General features: G+C 42.5%; 1 protein-coding gene across 4 annotated transcripts in view; it reads right to left on the bottom strand.

Annotated features, from left to right (window-relative positions):
* The window catches only part of LOC309688327 (roundabout homolog 2), a 77,810-nt gene that overhangs the window by 46,688 nt on the left and 13,000 nt on the right, over positions 1–18,122 (bottom strand). For all 4 annotated transcript variants that reach the window (XM_082503967.1, XM_082503969.1, XM_082503968.1 and 1 more), the window contains exon 2: positions 15,268–15,594. In XM_082503967.1, the coding sequence (XP_082360093.1) occupies positions 15,268–15,594 (327 nt within the window). The remainder of the gene's footprint in view (positions 1–15,267; positions 15,595–18,122) is intronic.

Genomic DNA, 18,122 nt, shown 5'->3' with positions numbered 1-18,122 from the left:
ATTAAAATTTAGCCTGACTGATTTCATGCACCAAAAAACAAATATTCTATAAACTGTATTCATCAGAGATAATACCTGCACATTCTTTATGCTGAAAGGAAAACAGAAAGCAGGAGAAGCCAAGAAGCAAGATGCAAGCAGAACTTTGATTCCTTCATAATCCCTCATCAGGAGTAAGAGGAACATCTGGCTCTAAAGCCTTTTAAGCAAGTTTTATTTTTTTATTTGTCCTACTTTATTCTAATCCTGGCACACCATGTGACTTTCTCCTTGCCGAGACAGCCAGACATTCACATTCATGATTTCTAAATAGGCACAACTACTACTCCCCCCCCCCCTTGTTTTTCTTTCTTTCTTTTTTAAGCAAAAAAAGCTGCTTTGGAAGAATAAGGGAATGGATTTCAGTCCACTCCTACCGTCTCATTATTCTGGTTTTTCAACAGGCAGGCAAGGCAGCCGGTTACTGGCAGCACTACGGTGAAAAGAGACGGAAAAAAGGCAGAATTATGACTGCTGTTGGCATTTCGCAGCTGTGCACGTTCCTTACTACAAGGTACTCTGGAAGAGAGCAACAGCAGCTACACAAAAACCATAACTTCTGGACCACAGGTGCAAAAAATGCATAGTATAATATAAAAATAATTACTTAAACAGCAAATTTGCATCAAATAGGAATAGTCCTGAAGACAGAACTCTAAATTTTTAGATAATTTTAATGAATTATGGATAGATCTCATGGTTCAGTGAAGCCAGCAGTCATTTCTGCTACACTTTACATATTCATCTCTTTTGTGTGAATCAAGGCCACAACTTCTTCTTTTTTTTCCTTTTTTTTTTTGCCTGTCCCATTTGGTTCTTTAGCCGTCAGAATTGTTGTCTGAAGACCAACAAGGATACCCAATGGATTTACTTTGCCAAATGGATCATCACGGCCTTGCCGTATTGGTCCATTTGATCAACCTTTGTTGTTATTGTTTATTTTATTTTATTTTCAGTTGTTACAGACGGGACAGACATGACTGAGGGATAGGAAAGGGAGATTGAAAGATGAAGGAAAAGAAAAACAGAAGGGAAGAGGGACAGTGAGAAAGGGCACTTAAAAAGGGAAAGAGAAAAAAAAATCTCCTGGATCACCTGTTGAGAGAAAAAGAAGAGAAAACAAGCAAAAAAACCAAAAAACAGAGAAACATACTAAACACAACACCATCACGTTAATCTAGCTAAGTGTAAATAGCAGTAAATACTAAATATTGAATGTTGTTGTGTAGCAAGCAGGACCGACAGCACATAATGTGCTTGGAAATAGCAGCCAATAAAGGTGTAGTTTATGTCTATGAACAGTGAACACCCGTGTGCACACCTGTGTGGATCAGAGCGCTTGTATTCAAAAGGTTTCCCCATGTAATGGTCTGCTAGAGGATGTAGGGAGCTATAGCCCTGTCCCCCAGGGCATGAAGCACACTGTTCCAAAAAATAGTACCGTAATGTCAAAGTATCTTACTGTATATTTTACAGTTTTGTACTGTCTTTCTAGAATATCATTAAATTTACATAAGTAGACTGTGATTTTACATGTCAAAGGTAAAATAACATAACATCAACATAACATAACATTTTGTAAATATATTTTTTGTACATATGCATATTTAGATTGTTAAAATACATTCAGAAATGTATCATGATTTCACAAATATTTGTCCGTTATTTGAAAGATCGAACTGTTGAATTCAAATGTAATGCTATGGAAAAGTATATAACATGATTCCTATAAGCTTGTGTTACATCACATAAGTATTATTATCATTGCTATTTAGGGCGATTGTGGCTCAAGAGTTGGCAGTTCGAGCCCCGGCTCGGACACTCTCGGTATTGTGTCCGTGGTCAAGACTCTTCACCTACTGGTGATGGCCAGAAGGGCTGATGGTGCAATATGGCAGAAAAGGCAGAATCCCATGTAAAATTAGCGCAACAAACTCTATTTTCATTACTGAAAATAACCATATTTTCATGGGAAAGTTATTTTCTGTTATTTTACGGTAGTATTTTGGCGCCCCAGCTGCTGGAATATTACCGTTTTTTTAACAGTGCAGGCATGGAGGAGATCCAGCCTCCAGACATCCAGAGGCCCCAGAGCGTGAGAGCCCAAGGAGGACCACCGGAGGGGCATCCATGCCACCCTCCTGGAAAGAGCCCCAGATGAGGGGTCACCCAGTAGCCATGGAGCAGAAGCCAGAGGGGGCTGCAGTGGCGTGCCCGCCAGCTCTGCCAGCAGCCAGCTGTGCCAGAGTGAACCGAGCCGCAGGCCCAGAGGCCGGAGGCCCGAGGGCCACAACTTCAAGTGTTCTACTATAGAAACCTCTTTCTTAGAGTTTCTGTGGAAACATGAGCTCTGCAAAGAAAACCTGTTACATCTTAAAATGGCTAGTAGCTAATGTGATCAGGCCTTTTTCTTCTACTGGAAAGTACTGCAACAACAACAATGGGGTAATGACCCCGAACAGTTTTCAAAAGGTGTCAAATTGAAAAGCTAAGTCTTTAATTGTATATCCAAACTTCGGTTTTAGTAGTTCTAGCAGGGAAATTATTTTAACATTTTAAGAGCACACCACTTATAGCTGATTCTCCAAATCATGTTGGAGTACATGCCTTCATTTCTGAGCCATCATTCACACGCTGCTTCTAAAATTAGAGGCTGAATAAGGACCAGAACACACGTCAGTGATGTACTAGGCTCAAAATCCATTATAATTCACAAGTTACTGCAACTAAATGTTACCTTGACCTTGAGCAATATTTTGGTGAATACCTATTAAGTGATCACTATGTGCAAGTTTGATTAGATTCTGACCAATGCTACAGGAGCAGTAGCAATTCTTATTAACTGTGGGTGGATGGAGCCTCGACCGGATGAGCTAAATATGGAGAAAAATCTTTTTACTGATCAACTGATCAAAATAGGATCGAGATTAAAATCCATTATCCTGTTGCATTTCCAGTTTACTCATTAGCAAAACAATGTTTAAACATTAAAACATACAACACTAGCATGCTTTAACTAAGTATTAACAGCTTAGTTATAGAAAGGTTTTTTAACAAATGAAAAACTGGAACAACGACACATTTATAAGGAGATTTCAGCCTCGGTTTCAGAACTGCTGCTGTTACACAATTGTTCGATAGATATTTGCTAGCATTAGTTTCTAACTGCTAGCATAGCCTGCTAAGATAGCTTCTTAGCACAGCTCACACAGAAACGTTTGTATCTCAGTGCAAATAGATTTCACTAATGTTGTTATGTTTTCCCCTCTAGTGGACATGTTTCAGTGCACTCTGTCTCTGTCCCATCAGTTGCAACCAGCTGCAGAATACTCATTTAGTCACGTGGTCACATGTCTGCAAAATCTCAATATGAAAGTAAAGCCTACATCATTTTTCAGTTAAATTGCCATCCTGTAGCAACTACTCAGTATTTGTTGAGGAATTTATGAATTTCTATTTCAAATTTGTACTCATAGTAGGGAATGTGAATAGATTATGTGCACCTTGGCATAAGCTACTTCCAGTGGGGAAACTCCTGTAGAGCGCTTCGTTTCAGGTGTGATATTCGCTCCTTGTTTACGGTCGGTTTTTCCAAAACAAATCAACCAAATGGATGAATCAAGCGGCGATTTACATTTCTCAAGATGTCTTGGGCATTTACCGAATATATCTGTAGATGATGTTCGTCGATGTGTCGATATTTTCCCCCGCCCCTCAGAACAAAAGAGAAAAAGGATTCAAATTTTATATTTCTCAGCGTTTGTATACAGTGGTCCCTCGTTTATCGCGGGTGTTATGTTCTAAAAATAACCAGCGATAGGTGAAATCCGCAAAGTAGCCAACTTTATTTTTTACAATTAGATGTTTTAAGACCGTAAAGTCCCTCACTACACACTTAATACACTTTTCTCAGACAGGCATGAACATTTTCACACTTTTCTCTCTTGTTTAAAACTCTAAAGTTCAAAACTTTGTAGAAAAATAAGTCCAGTATTATAGAATGAAACCAAAGATCAAACCCTGTTTTCAGTTCCAGAACACGGAATAGAGCAGCTGCGAGAGAATTCAACGTCAATGAATCATTAATGAATCAATGAATCAGCGATCGATGTAGCGATTCTGTACTGTACAGGAGAGACGGCACAGAGGAGATGGACAGTGGTCTGCAGCTGATCAGGACGCAGAACACAATGAGCTGTTAAAAAAAAATGCTGTGTTAAGTGTGTTCTTGGCTAACTGATATCGACATAACGGGAGAAACATTTGACTGTTGTTCACCTGTAGATTGAATACTGAACATTTGCCTGTTTAAATCATAAGAACTGTCACTATACAGAGATGTGCTTCTGAATCTGGACAATGTGTCTTCTCATTTTGTAACGCAATTCTGCTTATGTTGAGTGATGTGTAAGGACAAGAAAGACATTGTGGACAAAACAAGACACCCCCCATAATCTTTAGTGACAATAGAATCAGAATCAGAATCAGAATGGGTTTATTGCCAGATGTTGAGGTTTACAACATTAGGAAATTGCTGCGGTGCTTCAGTGCAGACAATAAGAATTAAAGTGCTATGTAGAAAGAAAGATATGTGCATGAGATATACATGAGATATATACATGAGAATAAGAATTATGAGTGCTACATAGAAAGATATATACATGAGTGCAGGTGGTGATCAGTGCCAAACATATATACATGAGAGTAAGAATTATGAGTGCTACATAGAAAGATATATACATGAGTGCAGGTGGTGATCAGTGCCAGACATGAAATGATGCAGTGACACAGCGTAGGGTCATGTGTTAGTGGCGGGGACAGTCATGTGGTTATTGTTCATGTGTCCAACAGCAGAGGGGAAGAAACTGTTCTTGTGGCGAGAGGTTCTGGTGCGAATGGACCGGAGCCTCCTGCCTGAGGGGAGCAGGTCAAACAGACTGTGTCCAGGGTGAGAAGGGTCAGCTGAGATCCGGGCTGCACGCCGCAGAGTCCTGGAGGTGTACAGGTCCTGCAGAGATGGGAGTCTGCAGCCAATCACCTTCTCAGCAGAGCGCACAACACGCTGCAGTCTCTGTTTGTCCCTGATAGTGGCTCCAGCGTACCACACGGTGATGGAGGAGGTGAGGATGGACTCGATGATTGCAGTGTAGAATTGCATCATCGTCCGTGTTGGCAGGTTGAATTTCTTCAGCTGCCTCAGGAAGTACATCCTCTGCTGGGCTTTCTTGATGACGGAGGTGATGGTGGGCTCCCACTTCAGGTCTTGGGTGATGGTGGTACCCAGGAAGCGGAATGAGTCCACAGAGGTGATGGGGGTGTCAGTCAGGATGATGGGGGGGAGTGGGGCTGTGTGCTTCCTGAAGTCCACAATAATCTCCACTGTCTTCTGGGCATTCAGCACCAGGTTGTTGTGGCTGCACCAAGACACCAGACGTTCAACCTCCCTCCTGTAGGCAGACTCATCCCCGTCAGAGATGAGCCCAATGACGGTGGTGTCATCTGCGAACTTGATTAGCTTGACAGACTGGTGGGTGGAGGTGCAGCAGTTGGTGTACAGGGAGAAGAGCAGAGGAGAAAGAACACAGCCCTGAGGGGAGCCGGTGCTGATGGTCCGGGAGTCCGAGACATTCTTTCCCAGCCTCACGTGCTGCTTCCTGTCCGTCAGGAAGTCAGTGATCCACCGGCAGATGGGATCAGGCACATTCATCTGGGAAAGCTTGTCTCGGAGATGGTCTGGAAGGATGGTGTTGAAGGCAGAGCTGAAGTCCACAAACAGGATCCTGGCGTAGGTTCCTGGGGAGTCCAGATGCTGCAGGATGAAGTGTAGGGCCATGTTGATGGCGTCGTCTACAGACCTGTTGGCTCTATATGCAAACTGCAGGGGGTCCAGGAGGGGGGCCGTGAGGGTCTTGAGATGGGAGAGAACTAGGCGCTCAAATGACTTCATGACCACAGATGTCAGAGCCACGGGTCTGTAGTCATTTAGTCCAGTGATCCTAGGTTTCTTGGGGACAGGGATTATGGTAGAGGACTTGAAGCAGGCAGGCACATGACATGCCTGCAGTGAGGAGTTGAAGATGCCAGAAAACACTGGGGCCAGCTCGTTTGCACAGTGTCTGAGGGTGGCAGGAGACACACCGTCTGGGCCGGGAGCTTTCCGAGCATTCAGACTCTTAAACTGCTTCCTCACATCTGCTTCATGAATATGAAGAGTTGTGGTCGGAGGAGGTGGTGTGAAATCCTCTTTTGTGTGGGGTGAGGGGGCGGGTGTTGCAGGTAAACAGTTTGAAGGTGGTGATGGCTCTATGGAGGGGGGAGAGGTGGGGGAATGAGTGTCCAAAGTGCCTCTATTGTTGGGGCCGTTGGAGGTGTGAAGGCTGCCTGATGGCTCGTCAAAACGGCAGTAGAAGTCGTTGAGGGTGTTGGCTAAGAGCAAGTCATCAGTGGAGTGGGGGGTTTTAGGCTTGTAGTTTGTAATATTCCTAAAACCTTTCCACACAGAGGCCGAGTCATTCTCTGAGATCTGCTGCTGCATCTTCTCAGAGTGCTGATGTTTAGCAACGTCCACTTCCTTAGTGAACCTGTACTTGGCCTCTCTGTAGCAGTCCCTGTCTCCGCTTCTGAACGCCTTACTCTTTTCCAGCCACAGCTTTTTGAGTTTAGGAGTAAACCAGGGTTTGTCATTGTTATAACTCACCCTGGTGCGTGATGGCACAATGCTGTCCTCACAGAAGTGGATGTAGGAGGTGACAGTGTCCGTAAACTCGTCCAAGCTGTTAGAAGCAGCCTTCATTGTGTCCCAGTCTGTGGTCTCCAAACACGTGCGAAGCTCCTCCACAGCCTCGTTGCTCCACAGTTTTTTGGTCCTCACGACAGGTTTGGAGAGCTTCAGCCTCTGTCTGTACGCGGGGATTAGGTGGATCATCACGTGGTCAGAAAGTCCGAGTGAAGCGCGCGGCACCGCGCGATAGGCCCCGCTGATCGTGCTGTAGCAGTGATCCAATGTCCTCTCCTCTCTGGTCGGGCATTTAACATACTGTTTGTATTTCGGAAGCTCATGGCTCAGATTGGCTTTGTTAAAGTCCCCAAGAGCAATGATGAGAGAGTCCGGGTATGTCCGCTCCGTGTGGAGAATCTGCTCCGCGAGTGCGCACTGAGCTGCTTGCGCATCCGCGTCTGGCGGGATGTAAACAGCGGCCAGGATGAATGAAGCAAACTCCCGCGGAGAATAAAACGGTTTGCAGTGAATAAAAAGATATTCCAGAGAGGAAGAGCAGTGCTGGGCAATCACTGTTACATCTGTGCACCAGCCACTATTGATGTAGAAGCAGACACCTCCACCTTTGGTTTTACCGGAGAGAGCGGCCTGCCGGTCCGCGCGCAGCAGATGAAAGCCCTCCAGCTTGAGCGCGCAGTCCGGGATGTCCTCACTGAGCCACGACTCCGTAAAACATAAGACACAGGAGGAGGCAATATTGTAGTTAGTTAAATGGTCTGATTGTTCAAATCTGTATTTTCTTTGATTGTGGAAAAATAATGTGTGCCCCAGTCTCCAAAAATGACATAGTTCAGGAAGCGTAGTTATTCCTCCGTTACACCACAAGAGGGAGTATCCCCTAAAATGAGCAGCTCTAGCGGGAGTAAAGAAGCCAGCCACTACCCATAAGGCAGTGCGCCTATAAGCGTTGTGTGAGACTGCAAAAGTGTGTAACGTTGTGCTATGTCCATGTATATAATTGTAGGTAAGCAGATACAAGATGGTAAATAACTTAAAATGTATCTACAGATGAGTCCACGGGGTTGCAGAGAATGTGGGAAAGTTGGCCGTTAATCCCCTCTATGTGTTATTAGTGTATAAGTTATTGGTAGCGATGTGAATTAGCCGTGATGCTAACGATTAGCAGCAGCTAGATCTGATTCATTAGTTTGTGCGGAAACCTCGTGGCACTTTTGTGGATTTATACCTGTACCGGGCTGTAATCACAGCAGATATAGACTGGTGGATCACACTATCTTTTGTTTATGTTTATTCCATTGTTACACTGTAAGAAATATTAGTGATTTGTAGTGATGGCCAAATGAAGCTTTCCGAAGCACTGAAGCTTGTATTGAAAAGCGGTTCATTACTCGAAGCTTTTGAACACAGTCCTCTCCGGTGACATCTGGTGGTGAAAATTTTGAAGAGCAGCTTGAATCTGCAAAATAAAACGGACTGCTCAATTATCACTGCTCACTCAAGAGTGGAGTTCTCTCTGATATTGGGCCACCGTTCCGTTGCTTTGAACATGTAATTGGTTTTGTTTTCTCGATTGGGGGGCTGAAAAAAATGTAATGCGTATTTGCGTAATACATTTTGATCAATAAACTTTCCCTATTTAAACATGCACTATGGTGGCCTTTCTTTGCTCATAACTCCTTGATGTTGGTAAATACAATAAGTGAGCAATATATATAATATACATATGATAATGCACAGCACATTATGGAGTATGCCCCTGCTGTGAAGTCCTGCCTCCATCTACTTGTCGTTTAATCACTGGACAGCTGGACAGGTTCATACAAAATATTAGATTAGGCCAATTGTCCTATACATATTTTTGACCTAGGGGTGGGATTGATTGTGAACTGGAAAGGGAAAATGCTTAGGAAGCTGAGTACGGCTGCATCGTCACTGATTTGTAGAATCATTTTGATTCGATACAGGATCCGATTCAATTTGATTGGAATCTGGAAAGTTTTGCCTCAGTCAGAAATATTACAAGTCTGATCATTTAACAGTATATATCCATAATTTCGTATCTATTAAAAGAAAGCTGACACACGTGAGACTTAATTAGAGATGTAAACAGAGAGTTATGAAACCTGCAGCTGCAGAAGCCAGCGAAGAAAAAAGAGGCAAACACAGCGCGGACCTGACGACACATCAAAATCTGACTCTGACGCGTCGGGTCCGCGCTCTGTGTTCACGTTTGTATGCAGAATCCGTAAACCTGCTCCCAGTTACTGTTTTAGCTGCATGGTGTTTGACGACATGTTGTGAGGTTTAACCTGAGATGCTGGCGTTTCAGGCATAATAACGTTAATTTACAAATCGACACGGGATTTTAATGAATCAATATCACTTTATTCAATTTAGCATGGATTGTAATCAGAAAAGCGATAATCAAAACCCATCCCTAATCAAGAACTTGCAAAGTAAAAACATGATCAATGTAAGGTAGCCCTTTTGTTATTTACATTTAAAAAGAGGATTCGTGTTACTGTGCGCTGGCTGAGTCTGTTTCTTTTCTTAGAAATAGTTTCTCCTGCCCTGGAGAAAATCCACTTGCATGGAACAGAAGAGGCTGTGGAGTGCAGGAACTACACTGCAAGCTGGTAGATATGCAGGTATTCCTGGGTCCTGCAGACTATCACCTAAAAACAATAAACAAAATGATTTTCTAAACTGTAGCAATGTCATGTACGTATAGTGTCAAATACATTTTTGTAGTCTTCATTAGCTTTAATTCACATGGAAGTGTTCCTAAAGTCATATGCTGTAATGATATTTACATTATGAAAACATGATTTTGGACATTTCAAGTTTTTCACTTCGGCAGATAAAATGAATTGAGCAAAATCAACTCAAAATATTCCCACACGCCAGAACGTCCTCTCTTCCTCGCTGGCTCCATATCTGTCAGTGGAATGATCACCTCGTCGCTATCTGTCACCATCAACACACTCCACGAATCCCGTGGATGATTCACTTCCTTATATCCGTTTGAATCAGGTACCGAAGCAGTTACGTGCGTAATGAAGCTTCAGACGTCACTGGTCACGTGACTTTTGCCAAACGAAGCAAGCCTCGACACAGTGCTTCTGAACCAGTGTGTTGTTTTTTTCGACACACGCTCCGGAGCGTCAGCTTCAAGCGGGCCATCACTAGTGATTTGAGTTTAAAGACTACCCATAAGGCAGTGCGCCTATAAGAGTTGTGTGAGACTGCAAAAGTGTGTAACGTTGTGCTATGTCCATGTATATAATTGCAGATGCAGTAAAGGCGAACTCACAAAGCCACACTGGTTTCAATTCATTTTAATCCAAGTGTGCAACAGATGTAAACAACCAATCGATGTACACGCTTCAATCGTCAAAATTGATCATTTGATTTTTTTTATGACACAGCAGTGGTGAGTGTTCCCACCTCTGCTCTTCGTACCTTAACGCGATCTTTCAGTTTTCGTGTTTTGGACATGATTTTGGAGTCCATCTTCGCAGTAGTGATTGACCGCAAAATAAAGCTACCGGAAATGTACAACCCTACATCCAGTCTTAAAACGGGAAGTTAGCATTTTTTCGTGCACAGGGTCTATTTCTGTGCATGTAGACAACAACGGATTTGCAATTTTCATTGGATTTTCACAGTTCATGCCAACTTTAACCCATTCATTTTGCAAATTGATGGCACACTGACTTGATCACAAAGTTGTTCTGAAGACAGCACCTGACTCCATGTAATTGCACACCTGGTCCCAAACTTCAAAGCCATCATTTTAAAAGTAACAATATCACAAGTTCATTGGCCACAACCACAGGCTCCAACCACAGTCTTCCCTAATTTGACTGCAGAACAGATGGGCAAAATATCAGTCCCTGAACCATTTCAAACCAACCTTCAAACTAAACTATCTAAAGAGCGTTATGCTAAGAAATAATTAAATTCAGTTATTCAATTTGTGACACTCTGGAAAGAAATGTCGCCCACATAAAATGCAAATTGGTGAGTGACAGAAAATTATTAGCTGTCTTTTTTATTATTTTACATGTTTTTGGCAGCCTTTAGTCTTTATTTGACCGTGCACAGCAGAGACTGACAGACAAGAGAGCAGGGAAATGACATGCAGTTAGAAGCCGCTAGGCCCTGAACCAGCAATTCTGTTCCTAAGGGCTTTTTAGCCCATGTGATATGTACCCTGCCACTGGGTCGCGCCCATAGTCAGCTCTCTTAACACATCCATGGTTTCCCCTGGGAAGAAGCATTGCATGAATGAAACCAACCACAGCGGAAAAAATGTGGAAAAATAATAAAATGGAAATGTGCTTCACCCCAGTGTCAGCAAACAAATACTTCTGTGAAAGAATTTAAACGTATCAGTGTGAATGAACAGAAAGATGAAACAATGGGCACAATGTTAAGCATCTCTAATTTAGTTTTCTGTGATCAGCTAGAATTTAATTTGTAGCAGTGGTGCTCTGAAAAAATGTGGCTTACGTTCCAAAAATGTTTCCAAATATGATTCACGTGGGCTTCTACAAGTCTTCGAGCCCTACAGTTATCCATGACACCCTGCAGTTCAGAGGAATAAGAACAATTTGCCCAAGTAGTTCAAGCAAAAGTACGGCATGTGGCTAGTGCACTACAGATAAAAGTCTTAGTCATGCAGCCAAATGCATTATGCATCATTCACCGGCAATAAATGAGTAATTAATGTGGTGAAAACCAGGTTAGTGTCAGCACTCCTGCTCCCTGTTCTGAGCTGCAGCATTCACACAGATGCATCAGTATTCATTTCTGCTCAGTGGGAGGTTTAAGCTCTTCCTCCTCCCACCTGTTGTCTCTCAGACTCCTGCCACCGAGCCACAACCGACACACATTTCTGCAAGGCCACCAGCTTAAAACTGGCCTCTCATTAACACTGCAGACTCCCCCCGCCCCCGATGCCAGTGCTAATTGGGTCACTATTTACCCCACAGTCAGCACAACCTCACACAGACGGGAGGGGGAATCCAAGACCACCATCATGCTGTCCTAGCATATGCCCTGGTAGGCTGCAGGCACTGAGATTAGAGCAAAACAGGCACTTATTAATACTGTTAGTCACTCGGTGCCTGCAGGTGAATCATCCCTTCACCAGTATGACTGCACTGTAATCAGCAGCACACAAAGCTACATTTATTATCAGCAACTCAAAAGAGGCAATATGACAGCCTTATATCTCCTCCCAGCTTGGATATCTGCATTACTTGCAGACACTTATGGTTGTCAATATGCAGGATATCTGCGGAGGCTGTCCCTATTTTTGGACCCAAGCCACAGATGAGGTCAGCCAGCCGTGAGCGCTCACACACACACACTGCTGGAAAAGAAGCCTCAGTATGGAGGCAGATAAGGCCTTGCTCAAATTGCTGTTTTGTGTTTTTTAACGAGGACAATTCAACCTTGCTAATCTGTTAGGCTCCTTCCCCTAATCAACCCACTGACTAATCCATTTTCTTGTGCCAAAGAGAGCCGCAGTTCAGCCCAGGGCCGAGCCACGCCGGCGCAACGAGGAGAGGGGGAAGACAATGGCACGTGTCCTGGACGGGGGAGAAAAAATAACAGACACGGCTCCATGAGGGAGTCTTTTTTTCTACTTCAGTGCACTTCCACCAACAGATGAGGAAGCTCACACTCTGTACTGCTCAGCAGCAAGCTAACAAATAACAAAGCTTTAAAGGCATACTCTCCTGATCTTGTTTGTACACACTGACTCTGAGGTGAGGAGATGGCAATCTAACTGCCACAGAGAAGTCCAGTACAGCCGACATAAACATTTATCAGTGCAGCCCCAACAGAAAAGATGAGTAATGCCTTATCTTCTGTATCGGCTGTAAAAATCCTCATATTTCACCACTTCCGATTGCTCAAATATGAGGAGTTTGACGAAATGACATTTGAAGACGTGAACTTAGATTTAGGAAATTGTAATGGGGAATTTTCTGGCATTTCCTTCACTAAATGTTAAATCCATTAAGACAGAAAAGAGAGGGAGAGTAATTAGCAAATAATGATTATCTACATTTTTTTTATTTTTTTTGGCTCAGGTTTTCCTTAAGTAGTTTGTAGACTTGAACTATAGCAACATAATGATCTTATTTTATCAAAGCATAATTTATGTCAGCCTGGCATTATTTCCTAAAATTTGGCTCCATGGGTCATGCTGGGTGTATGCTTGCTTGCAATTACCAAAATGGCCAATCAGTGCTGCTAATTTCAGTCACAATTGTTTGAGAAGCTGCAGGGACCTTGCACTTTGAAAACCAACAGAAGCACAATTCAAAGCCACGTTACAGGAACCATGCCAGGCTGAAATCAGCTACAAACACCCTTTATAATAGTATTTATCAACCCAGAAATGCTTTATTAGGAGACTGACTTTAGTACGTACCAATTTCTCTAATTCTATCACATACAATTATAATGTTTGTACACATAATCATACGTATTGTAATTTTTTTTTTTTTTTTTTTTGGATTAATTCCTCTAAATGGTGAGGTCTCACAAAAAAAAGGAGTGAGAAACGTGATGACCTCCTTGATGGTTCTGGGCGCTTCGGCTCTCAGACAAAAGTCTCATTCACAGTGATCTGTAGACACAATAGTGTCAGAGTATAAGAAGCATGGCAAACATACAACCATGCATCTCCTGAACAGTTACATTCATCTCCGTAAGTGAGCAGATAATTGCACTTTTTTGTAATGTTGGCCTCCGTACACAACTACACTGTTCTAAATTAAGCAATCAAGATCTGATTGAAGCGCAAACTTTCAACTTTGATTCAAGTGATTAAAAAAAAATCTTTTGTTTTTCAGAGACTCAAAAGTAACTGAAGAAACTCAAAAAAATGTAAAATATAATAGTTGTTCTTAATCTCGGATGAAGGTCATTTGGCTGAATCTGAGCAGAGAGTATATCCCTGTACACTACAGAATTCATCCTGCTGCTTCTATCAGCAGTCACAGCATCCATAAACACCGGTGACTCGGTTCCACTGGGAGCCATACATACCCGTGCAGTCACGTCTCCCCCATCATGTTTGACAGATGATGCGATATGCTTCGCATAATGAGCCGTTTGCCTCCTTCATGCTTTTCTCTTCCCATCATTCAGGTACAAGTTTATCTTGGCTTCAGGTGTCCAAAGATTTGTTGCAGAAATGTGCAGGCTCTTATAAATGTTTAGATGTTTGCCTTGTGGTGTGGGTCAACTGAGCATTTTTCAAAAGAATATGTCTTAAAGAGTGTTTGAGGTGTGGAGCTGGAAATTCACAGTGCTTATTATAAATGTTTAATCTTTGGAGAATAGAATTTTTTGCGCAACTTGGAGAAAATTCTAAAAATTTGCTGATTTGCGATGGAATGATACAGCTTTTAGAACAACAGATGCACTCATCAAGACAACGTCTTTTCCAGGGAAATCTTTTCAAAAACTTTTAAGGACAATGCTGAAATTCACATCACAACAGCGTGGCTTCGTAAAGATGAATTTACCTGCCCGCAGCCCAGGCAGAAAACATTTTACACATCATGAAATGAAAAATACAATAAAGAAAAACCGTACTACTGCTACTATCAAATATAACATTTGCTAATATTTTTTGAAGGCACATTTTTCACTGATAACAGCACTAATAAAACACATTTTATGCAGTTATGCAGAAACAGTGCAAGCTGCAGCCAAAGAACGAGCTGTCAAAGATGGGTGTTGTTCTGCAGATGAGTACGGAGTTGGGGGACTGAAGCTTCATCAGCCGCAATGGGTGACTGAGTTTGCCTTCTTTTTAGCAAATGTGTAATAAACAGTTTTGCATCTGTGGAGATTTTGGTCGACACAATAGTGCAGAATGGAGCCACAGATGCATCATTCAATAAATCCAGATGTTTGATTAAAGATGAAATGTCACAAACTCCACTAACTATGGTCAGCATCCACACTCAGCTGCACCCATTACATTATATACCACAGTTTCATTTCCAAAAACTGAAATTATTTTCATGTGTTGTGTATTGTTATATCTTAATATTTATGGATAGTAGCTAAGCTGCCTAATGTGGCACAAAATGATTGCATGCCTGCCTCTTCTAAAAGTGCTATTAAACAACTAACACACACAGACTTCAAGACAAATTGCATCACTGTTGCCAAAGTAGCCAAAAAATAAGGACGAATCCACAGGCCATTACTTATCACTGATTTTAGCTACACCTCAATATTTTTAGAAGTCGCTTCCTACTGTCTGTGTATTTCATGTCATTATTTTTAAGCACCACTTCTCCAGTGAACCTCCACAAAGTTGGCAGGCAGCTGCAAAAAGATCTGGGACACAACTGTGAGGCATCTGTGTACACATAACATACATATCAAGATATAATGCAAAAGGAACCACAAACACTGTTAGCACGATGATCAATAACACAAGGCCTTACCGGCAACTTCCAGTGAAGCGTTGCGACTAATGGCCTCTCCCAGGTAGTTGCGGGCCACACAGGTGTAAACGCCCTCGTCTGGTTTGCTCCGTCGGCCGTGCACGATGCGCAAGAAGAAAAGGGAGCCGCTGGGCAGGAGCATGCGGTGAGAACGCGGGTCATCTTTGTCTGTCTCCACACGTTCACCATCTTTGTACCATTCAATGCTGGGGATGGGGCGGCCCTCTGCCTTGCAGTTGAGGGTGGCAGGCTCCCCCTTGGAGACAATCAAATCCGAGGGGTCCTCCGCAATCCGCGGCGGGCTGTCTTCAAAACGCGGCCGAGACCCTGTGAAGCCGAGATGAAGGTGAGATGTTATCTATCGGGATGACCTGCTGTCATTCATGGAAACAGTTTCTTTGTGAGAGGACAGACAAAAGCAAAACCTTTTTGAAAGGAGAGAAAAAGCTTCTTTCGGAGATGCTTGATAAATTTGTGTGGTGAAGGGGAAAATCATCAGTAATCTCTGTTTGAAGTTCAAAGTAAGATGCTACATTTTCCCACAACAACAACAACCTGTGCGTTTCAGATAAATAAATCAATTTGACATCTATCTGCTCTTTCTATATTCTCTAAACAGCAGGACACAGTGTACATACGCTGCAGAGAAAGCCACCAGCAAAGCCACCGGCAGCACAGAGGATTCAATCAGCCGTATGATATGGTAATAGCCAATCTCTGTGTCAGGCAGGATAGTGGTAGAGATGATAGCTGGCTGAACGTTGAGTATAAGATAAGGTCTTTGCATTTGAAGGAAAAAGACTAAAGTTAAAGGAAGAAGCTACGCAGACTGACATACTTAGATAACTCCCATATCCCCTTCTCTCTGGGGGATCCATTACTATCTTCGCTCGGTTGTGAGAGAAAGTCACACTTCTTCAGGACCCAAGGTAAGCTTTTAGACCACGACCAAATGTCTCTAACAATGTGCTTCGTTTTAAAAAATGAATAATTCAAAAGACTGCCGCTTTTAGTTCGGTTCTGAGGAGCAGATGGTCTGCCGCTCAAGTTCCCCCAACCACAAAAAAAGGCAGAAAGAAAGAGAGAAAATGAAATGGTCACTGTGCCACTGATTATTGTGCTGCTCTTTCTGAGGCATTATTCTTAGCACATAATCTAGACTGCATGGAAATCCTACATTATCATTGGAGAGGAACAGACAGGACCTAACCTAATGACACACATGCTGCTGCTACATTACACTTAAATCAGGAGGCTTCAGGATAAATCCTCACTTTTAGCTATAAGCAGATTTATGGTTGTTGTGTTTTTTTCATGGGCTGAAGTCGCTGCTATGGCACAAACCTGAAGTAAACATCTAAAGCGCGATCCGAGCACTCGCAGCGCCAGGGTCACAAACCAGGACAGCTCAAAACACTAATGCGGATGTGGATGAATGCTAGCAGAGCCATTAAAATAAGATATGGCACCTTTACTGAGTACTGATGCGAAAACACACTTTGTTTACATATATTATATTGTTATATTATACACAGGATAATATATATTATATTGAAACTGAGACATTGGAACAATATTTGATAAAGGGAGGATCTGCAGCCCAGCGATGTCCTGGTGTTGAACCTTGTTTGCAAGCACATAAAGGATTTCTAATCCCAGATCATGTAATACAGTTACATCACTCTGTGCTCACTTCCTCTTGAGTGATAACTGCATTTTATTTTATTTTTAAAAAGCACTATGTATACATGTACTTGAGAGAGACCAGACTTCTTAAAAGAGGTCCCAGGAGCTCAGTGCTGCATTTCAACTGAGGTGGAAATATAAATCATAAAGTAAAGGTCAAAGCAGTAAAAGGCCAAGCTCTACTGCTGAGGCACTTTTAATGAGTAACTCTTGTTTAAAAAAAAAAAAAAAAAGCAAAACAAAACCCTTAAACCGGCACCGCGTAGTGCAAGCATATTTGAATAGATTCCACGTTTCCACATCCACAGGTTCAGGTGCATGTTGCATTGATGACAAGATGGTGCCCCAGTTATTTGAACACGAGTTGCTCAGTGGTGCATATATCAAAAAATAAATTCCAAGCTTCCTCCGTGTTCCTCACGCTTCCGTAATTTTGGGCCCATAGAGCACAGCATCTCTCCAAGCCAAGCTGGTAGAGTGTACGTGCGACTGAAACGACCGGCCAGATTTCCATCATTATGGAAACAATGGATTCTGATTAGATTAAGAGCCATTTCAAAGGATATATATATATATATATATATATATATATATATATATATATATATATATATATATATATGGCCACAAATCATAGTATAGCCTCTTGTTTGTGTTTCCTGGAAGCCTGGTTTCTTTCATATTCAATGTCTCCATGACTTCGCCATGACATCATTAGGACATCAGCATGACTTTTTTTTAAAGACTTGACAACCTCATGTGTGCTGCAACTGAGTCATCAAGCTCATCATCCACAAATTTAGTGAAACGAACTGTTGAGCTAGTTAATAGGTATGCCCTCGTTGTCATCTGTTGTGATTTTATTTTGAAAGGATGCTTCCTGTTATGCTGCAGAGTGCACGCGAGAGTTCAATAATAAAAACTAAGTGTTGTTCCGGTGAAAAGCCGATGCCCCACGTGTGATTATTCCTCCGTCTAGACAATATAAGTATCTTCAATATTCATGCAGATTCCGCTGGAAGACCCGTCTCTGCTAACAGGTTATGGGCCCAGGAAAACATTGAAGCTACGCCAGGGGAAAGTTTACCACCAGAAAAGTCGCAAAGTACAGCGTGTTCGGTGAGGGCTAGCGTGCTAAGTTAGCACCATGAATAAGCGTGCTGGTGAAC

The sequence above is a fragment of the Aulonocara stuartgranti genome (genome assembly GCF_965226115.1).
Source record: "Aulonocara stuartgranti genome assembly, chromosome: 14".
NCBI classification, from domain to species: Eukaryota; Metazoa; Chordata; class Actinopteri; order Cichliformes; family Cichlidae; genus Aulonocara; species Aulonocara stuartgranti.
Note: the sequence above shows the minus strand (reverse complement) of the source record. Positions and strands in the feature narration are given on the sequence as shown.